Below are 14,220 nucleotides of genomic sequence, written 5' to 3'. Positions count from 1 at the left end.
AGACTGGTGATAACATTGGTGAATGTGGGGTTTTTTTTATATCACATAATGAAAGGTGTCAACATTTGGAAGACCCGCATAGCTCAGTGAACTAATATTTTCCAGATGACCTGCACATGATCATACAAAATGGCTGAAAGGCCCCAAAGTTCAAAACACGCCAATGGGGATTTTAATGTAACAGAACACAGAAAGTTTATTTATATGGTTTCCTATTCCACATGGCAACTGACCTGTCCCACTTGTTGATGTAGCATCAATAAAAAATATCCACAATTATCTGAAAAGACTGCTAAAATACTCCTCTTTTTTTCCCTATTACATATCTGTGAGAGGCCAGATTTTCTGCAGATGTTTCAACCAAAACAATATATAACAACAGACTGAATGGAGCAGCAGATGTAATAATCCAGCTATTATATTGAGCTGGACATTAAGGAGAGATGCAAAAATGTAAAACAAATGCCACCCTTCCTTCTGTGTTAGGTCAGGGAAAATGCATTCATTTTTCATTTAAAAATGTTGCTTACGTTAATGCATCATGAGTTTATTATTGTTATGTTGAAATTACTTTTTTTTTTACATTTCTTAGTTATAATTTCTAAGATGGTGTCAGTAGATATACCTTGTATAAACAGACATTCTCTGGGATTCCAAGGAGTGTAAACGGAACCTGAGACCAAAAAGTATGAGAACCACTGGTCTAGCTCGTCCTAGCCTGTGTGTCTTGTTAGCCAGTTAGAGGTGTGGGATGAGTGGTGTGCAGCCAGGTGGCGATGGTAGGTGGGTTGACTTCTCTGATGCCGTTAGAGGTTGTTGGACTTCTCTTTCTTTGCTTAAAAAAAAAACAAACCCTGCCAACTCACATTTCTCTATGGTATGTAGCTTATTCCAAGTAGATCTCAGTGTAGCAGCTAAATCACAGGTGGAAAACACGAATGTATACTTTGTAGTGACAATGAACAGACAGTGGAAACCATAGAAACCACGATGGGCCTTGTGTGCAGCATTTTTTCCCCTGGATCACAAAAATCTCACCTCCTGTATATCCAGCATCTTTTCTTGGCCATTATTTAAAAATTGATGGTGGGTCTGAGATTTAGGATGGAAAAAATGGGTGGTGGGGCAGAAGCTAGAGCAGGCATAGAGGATATTAAAATAGAGCCTTGAAGAGAGATGGCAAAGAAAAGTAAAATGGAGTCTGAAACTGCCCTCAGAGACTGTTCATGCTGTGAGCTGGGCTTCTGGGTCAGCGGAGAGACTTTTGAGAAGTGTGAGTCACCATAAAATTAGAAACGCATTAACAATGTAACTGAAAAGCCAAACTGAAGAGCAAAACAAACATGCCTCTTAGTAGGCCTATTACCTACAATAAAGCAAAATGAATTTCAAAACATGTTATTGAAATTGTGGAAGAGGGAGTTACTTCAAAAGTGTTCCTAGTGATCAAAGCATGGTACATGGCAAGTTATTATAAGTATTCATTTAAAATGTGTATGAAATGTCACTGCAATTCTCTGTACTTGGTGGAAGGCACTTGTTTTAATTTAGTGAATGTAAATATAATTATAGGAGGCATCCATAGGGATCTTTCCTGATTTCGATGTCCTCTCAACCTATCAGTATGCTTTGCCTATCGTGTCTTAAGTTCCTCAAGTGAGTTCTCCTACCATGGAGGTTTTCAGGAACTTAAATACCATGATATGGAAAGGTCTGATACAGTATACACTCTGGCTACTGGGTGGTATAGGTAGAAATGGAGGAGTGGAGAATCATGTCAGATATCCAGAAGCATGAAACTGTGAAGAGTATAAGCAGTTTATGCCTATTCACAATTGAAAATGATTTTTAAAAGCTTCTGTGTAAGTCATTCAACATTTTTTTAATGTCTCCTGTTAATAACACACTGTTGTGGACCCACCAGAGAAATATGAAGAGCTGCTACATTCCTGGTTATTTTCTTTCAGCTCCTGAGAACCATGTCTGTACCCAAAGGTAGGGTTCTGGATAAAAACCTTGATGAGGAAGAGCTTGAAAGTGGAGACTGCGGCGATGATGAAGATGAGTGTATCGGAGGCTCTGGTGATGGAATGATGAAAGTGAAGAATCAGCTCCGCTTCTTAGCAGGTAACACATTAGTGCTGGCTCAGATCTGGGCTAAAATGTTGCTACTTGGGAATTAAAAACCAATTGAATCTACTCTCTATAACTCTCCTAAAATCCCTGCGGCACACAATGCTGTCAACTCTTCAAGAAGACTCTACTCTGGAAAATGAAATTTTCAGGTTACCTTTTAAAAAAAAAATTTCTGGACCTGCATAAATGAAATGGGTAACTTCTGTTTTCTGCTGTCTAAAATGAACTGACTTAATCAGTTGACCGCTTCCCACTGGAGATTTGCCTGATTCTTCTTAGTTAGAAGAAGAAATGAAATCTTGGGAGTCTAGTAAAAACCAACGATGGGCAACCTTTCAAAGGAAGAGACATGAGCTGACCCTCTCTTCCTGGAATGTCATATTTGCTTTATTTTCTCACAAGTAGTCTAACATAGATGGGCTATGACACATAACTGTAGAGCTACATAAAAGCAACAGCAACAGAAAAAATGTAACAGCTGCTGGGATTAAGAAGGCAAAACAGCAGCACAAGGTGCTCACATTTGTATTGATCATCGCAGTTTACAAAGCACTTCATTGGGATAGGTGTTCTCATTTCCCATTTTACAGATAAGAAAACTGGGACTCAGGAAAGAACAGATTTTTCTGAATGGAAGAATGAAATCTAACTTGGGTCTTGAGACTTCTAGTGCCATGTTCTTCCCTCTGCAGTGCACAGCCTTCTCTTTAAAACTCTATTGCCTGTGGCCCCTGAGTCCCTACATGCTCCTATTCTTCTTCAGCCTCTTTCCTTCACTAGTTCTTCCTGATTCTACCCTGAAACTGAGTGTTATCCAGAGGGTCTCTTCTTAAGCTTCCATCTTTTTTCTCTTCTCCAGAGAAAACACAGATCTCATCCACTCTTGTGGTTTCAATATTTTTTATGATTTCTTTATGTTCTTTTTCTATTCTGGCAAAAAAAAATCTAACATGAAATCTGTCCTCCTAACAAACTTTTAAGTGTACAGTGCAATATTGCTAATTATATGCAAATGATATGGCAGATCCCTAGAACTCTTTCATTTTGTATGACTGAAACTCCATATGCCTCTTGAACTGCAACTCCCCTTTCTCCACCCTCAACCCCTGGCAGCACCATTTTACTTTCTGCTTCATAATTTTGACTGCTTTATCTGCCTCATATAAGTGCAATCGTGTAGTATTTGCCCTTCTGTGATGGGCTTATTCACTTAGCATATTGTCCTCAAGTTTCAACTATGTTGTAACATATGACAAGATTTCCTTCTTTTTTAAGGCTGAGTAATATTCTATTGTGTATATATACAATTTCTTGATCCATTTGTCCATTGATGGGCATTTAGGTTGTTTCCACCTGTTGGCAATTGTAGATAATGCTGCAGTGAACATTCTTTAACTATTATACCACTATGGGGATAACTAATATAATCATTACCTTCAGTCTTAACTACTTTCCTGAGCTACCATCCCACATCTCCAGCTGCTTACTAGTCATTTCTACCTGGCTTTCCCACTGTTACCCCCAACTTGGTGTGTCACAAATCAAACTTATTAACATACTATCCCAAACTGGCTTCTCCCTTAATATCCTTATTTTTTCTGATGCCATTGCCATCCTTACAACTACAGTCAACTTAGACTCTTCTCCTTTGCTCTTCACATACAGTTGGCCCCAAATCCCTGTAGATAGTTTTAGTTTTTTCCTGCTTCTGTCACTGCTTCCTTTCTATTCCTCCTTCTACCCTCTTTCAAGCACATCTTAAGTGGTCTCCAGGCTTCTAGGTTGAAGCAGGAGTATAGAGAGCCTTAGGCGAACAGATTTAGAGAAGAAAGAATCAGGAACCCAGGCTGAAGATCCCACCCAGTTCATCTTGCACAGCTGCCAGGTTAATCTTTCTAAATCATCTCCTACCTCCCCTTAGCTCAACTGCATTCATCCTGTCCCCATTGCCTGGAAGATAAAGCTCATACTCCTTAGCTGGATTCTGAGGGCCTTCTAGTCTAGCCTAAACTACCATTGTAGCTTCGCTTCTCGCCACTGCCCAACAGGAACCCCCTACTTTGGCAAGAGCAACCATGCTTGTGCACCATGAGCCCATAAATATACTGTTTTTATTTCTTGCCCACATTTATTTCTAGAAACTCCCTCTTTTATTCTCTCTTAAATTACAGCCATCCCTCAATGTGCATTTCAAGTACAATGCAGTGAAAAAACTAGGTTTGGGGGTTGAGCAAACCTGTATTTGTATTCTGGCTCTATTTTTCATGAGCTAGCATGACCTAGGTCACATTTCTTAGGTTTCTCTCATAAGTCTCCATTTCCTCATCCATCAAATGGGGATCATTACCCTAACTTCATAGGTCTGTTACAGGACTAAACAAGGGAGAAAGTTTGTAAAGCATCCAGCCCAATATCCAGCCCATTCCTGGTGCTCCATAATTGTTAGTTTCCTTCCATGAAATCTCTCACAATCATCCCAGCCTAGTTATCCCCATCTGAGATACCAAAACAAATTCTGCCAGTGCTTTCAAGTAACAGTATGCAGTGGCTCCCAAGTTCCACTCCTAGGGTATAATGTGATCACTCAGGGACTGGCATCCTATAAGAAAAATGTTGACTGAATATAATAAGCAAAAGTAATAGAAGCTAATGTTTACTGGACACTTAACCATGCTCCAAGCACTGTGCCAGAAATTTACATGCATTGTCTTAGATCATTTTTGCAACACCACTATGAACTAGGGATTGTTATTATTATCCCCACTGTGCAGATGAGAAAACTGATGCTGGAAGAGGTAGAGAAATTTGCTTATGGTCATGCAGTCACCAAGGACAGAGTCAGGATTCGAAGCCAGGCAGTGAGATTTCAGAGACCACTGTTTGAATAACTCTATTCTGATTCTTCTTTCTCTGTTCGTCAATACAATCATAAAAAGGTTAAAATCTGCTTGACATTTTGCTACCCCGAAAACCTTTTTGTCATCGAACAATTGCTGAGATGATTCACCAAAATGCTAACTGGTCCCAGCACTGATCCCTGGGACACACCACTGTACATACTTCTCCAAAAATAAATCCCTGCTGATCCCTCCTCTTGCCTTCCTGCCTCTAAGCCACTTCCTATCCATTTCAAAACACTACTCCACAATTCCATGGTGACTTAACTTTTTTAAACAGTATTTGGTGGGGGACCTTGTCAAGGGCCTTTTCAAAATCTAAATAGATTACATCCACTGGTTTCCTTTTGTCCACATGCACATTTATCCTCTCAAAGAATTCTAGTCAATTAGTTAGGCATGATTAACCCTAAGTGCTTTGTAAACTGTAAAACACTACACAAATGGTGGTTAATTTAATTTGCAGGAAAAATGATGCCTTACTCCAAATAGGTTCCACTCGCCTAACATGTTCAGTGATCCTACTAGCCTGGAGTTCCTTAGGTCCCCTTTGAAATGCTTCTGCTTCTCGTGGAGAGAAGACTTACTGGCGATTTGCCAGGCTCATGGCACAATAGCTATTTGGAAAGACAGGCTATACGCTTTGGCCAGCTGTTACACAATTTTACCCCAAATCTGGGTAGATGCCATCTGGTCCTGGGGATTCATCAACATCCATTTAGTCAACTAGACCTAGAACACTGTGTGCCTCTACCACCATCTCATTTAGAACTTCCAAATTCCTTCCTCCAAAACATAACTTGGGAATAAAAAACAAGGCTCAGTGTACGTTCACACTTTCTCCGATCTCCCTTTTGTCCCTGAACAAACCTTTCTGCACTATGAGCAGCTAGTGGTGCTACTGGCTGACTTCCCCGGCTCACGTCTTCCCTTCTCTCGGTGCACTGGAGGAAGGGCAGGACACCTAGTTTCTCTGCCTGGCTTTGACTTGAACTTCCAAGTGTCCTAGGGCCAAGCCCTTACTCCTTTTACAAGTCAGTCCCTCCATTTGTCACACAAAGAGAATGCCCGGACAATGGACAATTCTCGCAGGCCACTGTAGTGCCAGCCGCTCTTTAAAAAAGAGCTCACTTTCCCTACTTTAGCTCCTTTGACTTTTCCAATCTGGCAAGCCAGGCTTTCTTCCCCAGGACTGCCCACACCTGGTCTTTAGTATGCTTGTGTGCCAGGATGCTAATAAGAAAATTTGAGTAGTTTCCAGGTTTCTGGGCTATATTCACTCTTAAAACACTTCATCCCCGAATTCCCTGAGTGCCCTCTTATAGTTTACTGTAATTCTTATTTCTAAGTTTAACACAGAATTCTCAGTAGCTGAGCCTTCTTTCCAATTGTTGAATTTAATTGTTGCTGAGATGACCATTGCATGATGTCTTCTTACCCATGGTGACAGCTTAACCTGTTCCTTGCACTTCTCAGAAGCAAGGCTAATGTTTCTCTTTGGATGGGTTACTTGATTTCTCTCAGCCTGTTTCATAAGGTTGTGGCAATTAGATAAAGTATTCCATGCACAGCGTTTGGCACAGTGCCTGGCACCTAGTAAACACTCAAAAATGGTATCTTCTATTAAAGCAAGTAATCTGTCGTGGCTGCTGACCTACAGGAGGTCCGAGAGCCTACAGCTGTAGATTAGAATTGTCTTGTTGTTTTTGTGTGTTTGCTTGCTTGTTCGTTTAAGTCCCAAAAAAGGCAACCAACATTCAGCAAAATCCCCTTGCCTCTTGCTACTCCAAGTGGGGGCCATGGTGCAGCAACATCTGTATCTCCTGGGAGTTCATTAGAAATGCGGAACTTCAGGCCCCACCTCAGGACCTGCTCAATCACAAGGTCAAGTTAATAAGATCCCTAGGAGATTTGTCTGCAGCTCTTACCACCTTCTAACTGAGCACTTGTGGCATTTAGGCTTCATACTTGAAGCATCTAAGAAGCCAATAAACTGCCCCGCAGTGAGCTAAGAATTCTAGAAGTATAAAAGAGGTCCAAGGCCCAGTCATCCATGAGATAAAGACACTTAGTTCCTGTCCTAGAGCATTTATTAACAGTGGAACCTTGGGCAAGTTATGTAACTGCTCCGAGCCTCAGTTTTTTCAGCTATAAAATGGGGATAATCATCCTCAATGAGTTATTGTGAAAATCAAATGTGGTCATGAGTGTGAAAGTGCTTTGTAACCTGTTAAACTATACAAATATTTATAACAACCAGAAGATTATTATCCCAAAATCTCTGAAAGCTCTTTGGCTTTCTCAGCATCCCTAGTTCAGCACACATTTTTTTTTTTTTACAAAGATTGAATTTAGCCCAAGAATTATAGAACACCCATGTTCCGACTCCCTTCCAAAGATAGATCATCCATGATGGACCTGTTGCAATAAGGTGACTGTCTTGTTGCCAGACTGCCATCAACATCGTTCCTACTTACTGGCCTTGTCAAAGCTCTTATGGTAAGTTGTTTGGGAAGCTGGCTACTCCCAGTGGTGCGGCTGGGGCTGGTCTCTGAGAAGCTTTGCAAGCTCTGGCCAATTGACCCTGGCCAGAACATGATGACTAAGTGACTTAAGCATCTGCGCCCCCCCTCCACCAAGTCCCACTCTCACTCACACAGAAACATGCATATACACACACATGCACGCACACACACACACACATGCATGCACTCATGTACATACACACGCACACACACCTTTTGTTGGAAACACAGTTGAAACATACACTCACAAAGTAAGAAACATCCATCTCCAAGACATCTACATTACCACTCCCTCGAGGCTTGTCCTCCCTGGACCTGTGCTTACTCTAGCTTGCACTGCTCTGTGCGTGCAGCCAGAACATTCTGGTGACCCTAATGTCTTTAAAAGTGTGAGTCAGAAAAAAAGATAATCTTGCCTCAAACTGGGCCAGAGACAGGGCACAGTGATCCCAGGTGCTGTGAAAGCCTATGCCTTTGGATGACGGCAGTGGAAACAGACTGTAGAAGATACACACATTGCTAGTCACTCTACTAGAGTAAGAGGGGCTTGAGCTAGATGGTGGTGGGCTGAGGAAGAGAGTTCATGAAACATGTTTTGGGCTTAGGAGTTGAGCCAGTGTTAAAACCAAATGCAAAATTATGGAAATGGAGAGCATATTGGTGGTTGCAGGGCTTAAGGAAGGGGTAAGGGCAGAAAGGAAGTATGTGTGGCACCAGAAGGGATCCTTGTGGTGATGAAAGTGTTCTATATCTTGACTATCAATATCAGTATCCTGGTTGTGATATTGTACTATAATTTTACAAGATGCTAACACTGGAGGAAACTGGGTAATGGGTACATAGAATCTCTCTGTATTATTTGTTATAGCTGCATATGATTCTACAATGCTCTCAAAACTAAAAGTTTAATTTAAAAAAATCTACAATCCTCTATGCTAATAACTGGGAAAAGCTGAGTATAATATTGTTCTTGTTTTTTAAAAAAATAACTATACTTACGTGGTTGATGAAATTATGGTTGAGGTTTTTTTTCCTTTGTCCTCTTCTGTGTTTATGATATTTTCTTCATTGAGCCCGCTTTGTGTCTGAAATTAAGAAAAAGGAAGGAAGAATAAAAAAAATCTATATTCTGTGGCACACAGTGTTACGTAGAGAACCTGAAAAAGAAGGTAGATGGGGGTTAGAAACCATCCTGAACCAGGGTTCTTAGAATAAAGGAAACCCTTTTTGTGTTAAAAAAAAATGGCTGTTGGTTGCCCGTATTAAACTGGTGTGTCTTGTGGAGATGCTTGCTTGCCAGGAACTTGCAGTCTCTCCCCATTCTCCCCTTCGGTCCTTGGCAGCGGGCGAGCAGGAAAGGAAGTCCAGGTGTAGGCAGGTTCCTTTTGCATTCTTCTCTGTTATCCGCAGGCGTTAGGGAGGGAAACAGCTGTCTGCTCTCCCCCACCGGCCACCTCCTCCCAGGAGTCCTGGAGTGACGCCATTAGGACTTCACAGCTGCGGGTCCCATGAGGCTCTAAACCCAGTATTTCCTCCCTACAGTTCCTTTACAATCTGGAGGCAAAAGAACAACTAAAACAAAAAAAAAAATCCAACATTTGGGAAATATCTTTTTCAGGCCAATGATTTGTATTCACGTTTTAAGGTGGATCAAGTGTAGCCTTATACTCCCAGTCCTAAGGAGGCTGCGCACGTAGGAGAGGTCAAGGACACTTCAGGGGCTGACCTCTCCTTCCAAACTGTCATGCCCCCCTTTCATAAATGTGGACCAGTAGTCACGTTGTATTAGTAAATTCATGAATGGGTTGGTTTGGTGCAAAGAGTAAAACCGATGGAGGAACTTCGTGCTGAATCTTTTATCGTGGTGACACCTGCAAAATTTTAATGCTTTAGAACAAGTCCAACTGCCTGCTGAAGAATGAATGGGAAGTTTGTGGAGGAATGAAATGTCCTGGGGTTTTTTTTATGGGAAAGTTGTTGCGTCCTGTTAAGAGTTTCAAAATACATGAGGATACAGTAATATATCTATTTATACTGCCCTGTTGGTAACAGGTCCAGGAAAAAATTAAAGCAGTTTTCTCAAAATGTACTGTATTGTTGGAACAACTCGATCCTATTTCCTTTGCCCACTTTGAAAACCCACTCAGATCTTTGGCACTAATGCTGCTTCCCACTAAGTAACCCACTCCTAGAATTCTCAGGCAAGATCTGGTAGTGACTCCCACCAACCTTTTACCTGGAATATATGTCCCTCAAACACCTGACCTCAATGAAAGGGGACCCCAGTTCATCCACTTGGAGGTAAATCCCACCTGATGGATGAACAGGATACCTCCTACCCTTAGGGTGCTGAAACTTGTGACATTAAGGGAAGGGAGGGTGGGCATTTCACTCAGCTTCTCTGTGCCTCAGTTTCCTCATATGCAAAAATAGTGATAAAACATGTCCTCATCTGCCCACTTCCTAAATTGTTGAATGAAACACATGTGATAAAGGGCATAAAAGTACTCTATAAACTGTAAAGAAGTTACCCATCTAGGCTAATAGTATTAATATTGTTTAGTACCTTTGAGTAACAAGTTAGTTTTAGTCACCAAAGGCCTGGAGCTTAAATTATAAATTAATTCCCCAATGTTCTGGCCAACAGTTCTCATATTATTTTGCTCTTCCTTCTCCAGTTCCCCCAGGTGGTGTTTCTCAGTGACTCACTGACTTGTTTTTAGCCCAGTGCAAAGGTATTTAAACAATGACAAGTATGTCTGCTGAGTTGGGCAAATAAGCACGGTCATAACAGTAGTGGTCGCCTGCATCTTGACAGAATCACAGTGAGGCGAGGGATGCTTTGTTTCCTTTGGTGGTAGGGGGGGCCGTGAGGGCAGGGGTGGATGAGCTGGAGAGGGTCAAGGAAGGGCCCCTGATTCTTCCCGTTCTATCTTACTCTTCACTATAAGCCATCTGCCTTCATGCCTTGATCTTTCAGAAGCTGAAGGAAGCAAAGCTTACTCTAATGGCGCTTTTCTTCCTGATACAGACCAGGTGGTTCTTGCTAATAGATGGACAAGACAGCCAATCCCACCTCACCCCAGATTGTAGTTCCCATGTGCAGTTCCCATGGCTCACAAAGATGGATTGAGATGCAAGCTTGAACAGTGATATTACCTGGCCATGGAGTGGGTGTACCCAGAAAAGGGCCTTCCCCGGGCCTTAGGGTCCACTAGGGAACTACTACACGTGCGCTGGTGATGGGGAGAGTAAGGGAAAGGAAAAACTTTCCATGAAGTTACCATAACTTGAGCTGCTTTCAGGAGTTTGCTTATTTTGTGAGGAGATATTCTGGGGTTCACTTTTCTAGATCTGCTGCCCTATGATACTTTCCCGTGTGAGCCCGTTAGGCTGGGAGGCTATTATCAGGGTAATGCAATCATAGGTATACTTGCTGATGGGCCTTACATGGAACTTTAAGAACTGCGGGAGTGTTAAGGATAGTGGGAGTGGTTTGCGGCTATTGTATTCTATTTTATCATCTGTTTTCAAATTCCAAGGAAACTCTGTGTATGAGTCTGGCGAAATCATACAATTGATTTTCTCTGGAGGAAGCCATGTTGGCCGGTTGAGAGACAGACTCAACTGAAGTGTGGTAATTTAGCATGATAGAATGGGAGCGAGAGATTCAATACTAGCTGGTGGAACGGGAGAGGAGGGACCAGCAGGAAGGTGGTGAGCACTAACCCTCTAGCCGGGATGCCGGATAGAAGTGAAGCCATCCCTGTAGGATAACAGCCCCTGAGGAATCTGGACAAGTGGGCTTGTGTGCCATCAAATGGGAAGTGTTCCCCTACAAGAAGCTGTATCAAATCAGAGAGATAGAAAGCTGCAATGTCTAATTAAACCTGTGCGGTGGCCCTAAGTTCCCCTGCTGAGCAATGGTCTCTTGAGGGAGTCAAATCAGAGGAACCCAGAGTAACAAGGAATCATGAACCTGCAGAGTAAGACAGAAGCTGAAAGTGGCTAGTATGGGCCATCCTAGTGGCTACCCTGGGAGACAGCAGGTTTGAAGCCCTGCTGACGTCCTGCTCTGAGAGGAGCTATGGATGCCTTGAGGGCACTTGCCTTCCACAGGCCCCCAATACTCCGCACCCGCATGCCTGTGCACACACGTCTTTCTTTTCAATTCAGACAATGCTGTCCTTTAACTTTTGTTAACATGGCAAAAAGAACAGAGGTGCAACCATCACCTCGTTCTCCCTCTTACTGGCCTGTGTCAGGTCCAAGGAGATTTCCAGTTTGTGCTGGGAGGAATGAAGTTACTGGCCTGTTCTTGTTCAGTTAGTTGTTTGTTTTTTAAAGGAAACCTTGTTATAGAGACTGCTTCTGTACACACCTGGCTGAGAGATGTTTAATGATCCAGCAAAATGATCCACGGCACTTATGGTTCTTAATGTTTCCAAATATACTTACTGACTTTAAAAAACTGCCTTTTGATCTATTTTGGGGGTCTTTTTTTGTTGTTTTTTTTCACAATCCTAATGGCTATGAGGGATGGTAAATAAACCTTTAAAGTGAGAATGAACACCAGTGCAAACAGAATCTCTTCATTTGTAGCTCATTAATGGGCTTAAGCAGTAATATAATTACCAAGTAAATAAAAATGGAGCAGAGATTACAAATACCAGCATCTGAGAACAGCCTATGTCAGAGCAGTGGGGCCATCTCACTAGCACCTTCAGGATGGGTTTCAGAGTACAGTGGGTTCCATGACTAATGATGAGCTCCTCGGAAGGCAGAAAGCCAGTCTTTTTTGTCTTATATATACACTTATCAGCTATTTGTCCCCAGCTTCTGCCTCCCTCCCCCACCTTACCCTGTAACTGTCACTTAGTAGATGTTCAATAAATATTTCACTCATCCATGTGCAATTTTGACCTCTCGTATTAGCTTCCTTTTACCTCCTGTTTGGTAGGTTTTACCCTCACTGCTTCTTTAATTCGTTTCCTCAAAGTGTCCTCCAACTTCAAGCAGCTGAAATTGTAAGGAAAGAGATAGGAGCTGCCTGATTCAGTCAACCCAGGAATAGGGGCTCCTGTAGGGGGGCACACTGTGGGGAACACCTTGTCTGTGACCTTGAGGGAACCTAGAGGAGAATGAGCAAGACGGTGTAGAGCCTGCAAGCAGGACCAGCGGAAGACAGTGAAAAGAAGTCGCAGTGTTTAGTCTGTATAAGAGAAGGATCAGGGTGATAGGAATGTTGTTCTCTAATATTTAGAAGTCTTGCATATGGAGGATGAGGGTAGAGCTGGAGCCCGTGCACACAGTTTCCAAGGAGATGTTTGGGTTGACTAATTGGGTTGACTAAAGGAAGAACTTCCTAACCCTTTGAGCTATTCCTCAGTAGAATAGATTGCTCTAGGAAATAATCAGCTTCCTGACTCTGGAGGTATTTGACTAGAGATGAAATAACCATATATCAGAACGACTGGCCAGGTAGGAGAGGAGTGGGCTGTCAGAGAGTACATAGGTACCTATGTCACGGGCTCTTAACTTCCATGGTCTTGAATAGCTCAGAGATGCTGTGGTGACACCGGTGCAAACATGTAAATAGAGCAAAAGAGACTGAAGGTGGTGGAGTGAACCAGTGCAGCAAATTTGTAGGCTGGGGGAAGGGAAGACGAGTGAAGAAGAGACTCTTTCTGACTGTATTTGAGCACGTTACCAGTTGTGATTTTCTGCAACTACTTTCCTAAGCAAACAGATCCTTAGGAATGGCAGAGACTCTTCCAGCAAGCAATTCCTTTCAACATCCTGTCTGTTACTCACAGCCTCTAGATTTGTTTTACTACCATGAGAATCCACTTCTCATTTCTCCCCAATTCTTTCCAGTCTTGTGGCCTTCCTGCCCCTATGTTAGAAAAGCAAATGGGGATATAGCCCCTCCTGCAGGACAAGTGGGTAGCCCTAATGGCTGAATGGTCAATATCAAGGTTGTCCTGTCCACATTCATCTCCACCACTCTCTTCCCTGACCCTGGCCTCACGAAATAGACCCGTGCATCTCAAGTTATCTATGGTGAAGGACCAGGGGCAGGGGGGTTGTTCCCCCCAAATCTGTCATGGACCCATATTTTTGTAAAATATAATAAAAATGAATTACTACAAAAAGGAAATAAGAAGGCCTACAAAATACAAGCCACAGTTTTTAATTATGAGAGTCAACAGACCTAAAAATCTCTGTCAAATTGCTATAAAAATTACTAAGTGCTTACTTTCAATTTCTGTATGTATGTCCTTACAAGACTGGCAGTAAATAGCAGAGCAGCAGAGCAGCAGACCCCACTTCGAGAAGAGGGCAATAGCTTGCTCTCTGTGCCCCAGCCTTGTATCCCTCCTTACCCTTAGATCCAATGGAATAGATTGAAAAGCAGCAGTCTAAATGAGGGTGAGGACAGGGGTGTATTGGTGCTGGCCTGCACTGGCTCACGAGAGCCAGTGATATAATTTAGGGATGTTCGCGAGCCAACTGTTAAACATAGCCATGACGAAAAATTAAACTCCATTGATTTACTCTTAAATATATTCTATTAAAAACAAAGATAACATCTCAAAACTCATCATATCCTAATTATTATATTTCCTATTTTCTATGCTCCTGAGGTGGTGTCTACCGTG

General features: G+C 42.3%; 1 protein-coding gene across 1 annotated transcript in view; it reads left to right on the top strand.

Moving 5' to 3' along the window:
• Positions 1 to 14,220, top strand: part of GPC3 (glypican 3) — a 411,502-nt gene that overhangs the window by 359,426 nt on the left and 37,856 nt on the right. Inside the window, exon 7 of the mRNA XM_036931239.2 lies at positions 1,968 to 2,127. Within this exon, the coding sequence (XP_036787134.2) occupies positions 1,968 to 2,127 (160 nt within the window). The remainder of the gene's footprint in view (positions 1 to 1,967; positions 2,128 to 14,220) is intronic.

Source organism: Manis pentadactyla, chromosome X, assembly GCF_030020395.1.
Source record: "Manis pentadactyla isolate mManPen7 chromosome X, mManPen7.hap1, whole genome shotgun sequence".
NCBI lineage: Eukaryota > Metazoa > Chordata > Mammalia > Pholidota > Manidae > Manis > Manis pentadactyla.
This window is presented reverse-complemented; position numbering and strand designations above follow the sequence as displayed.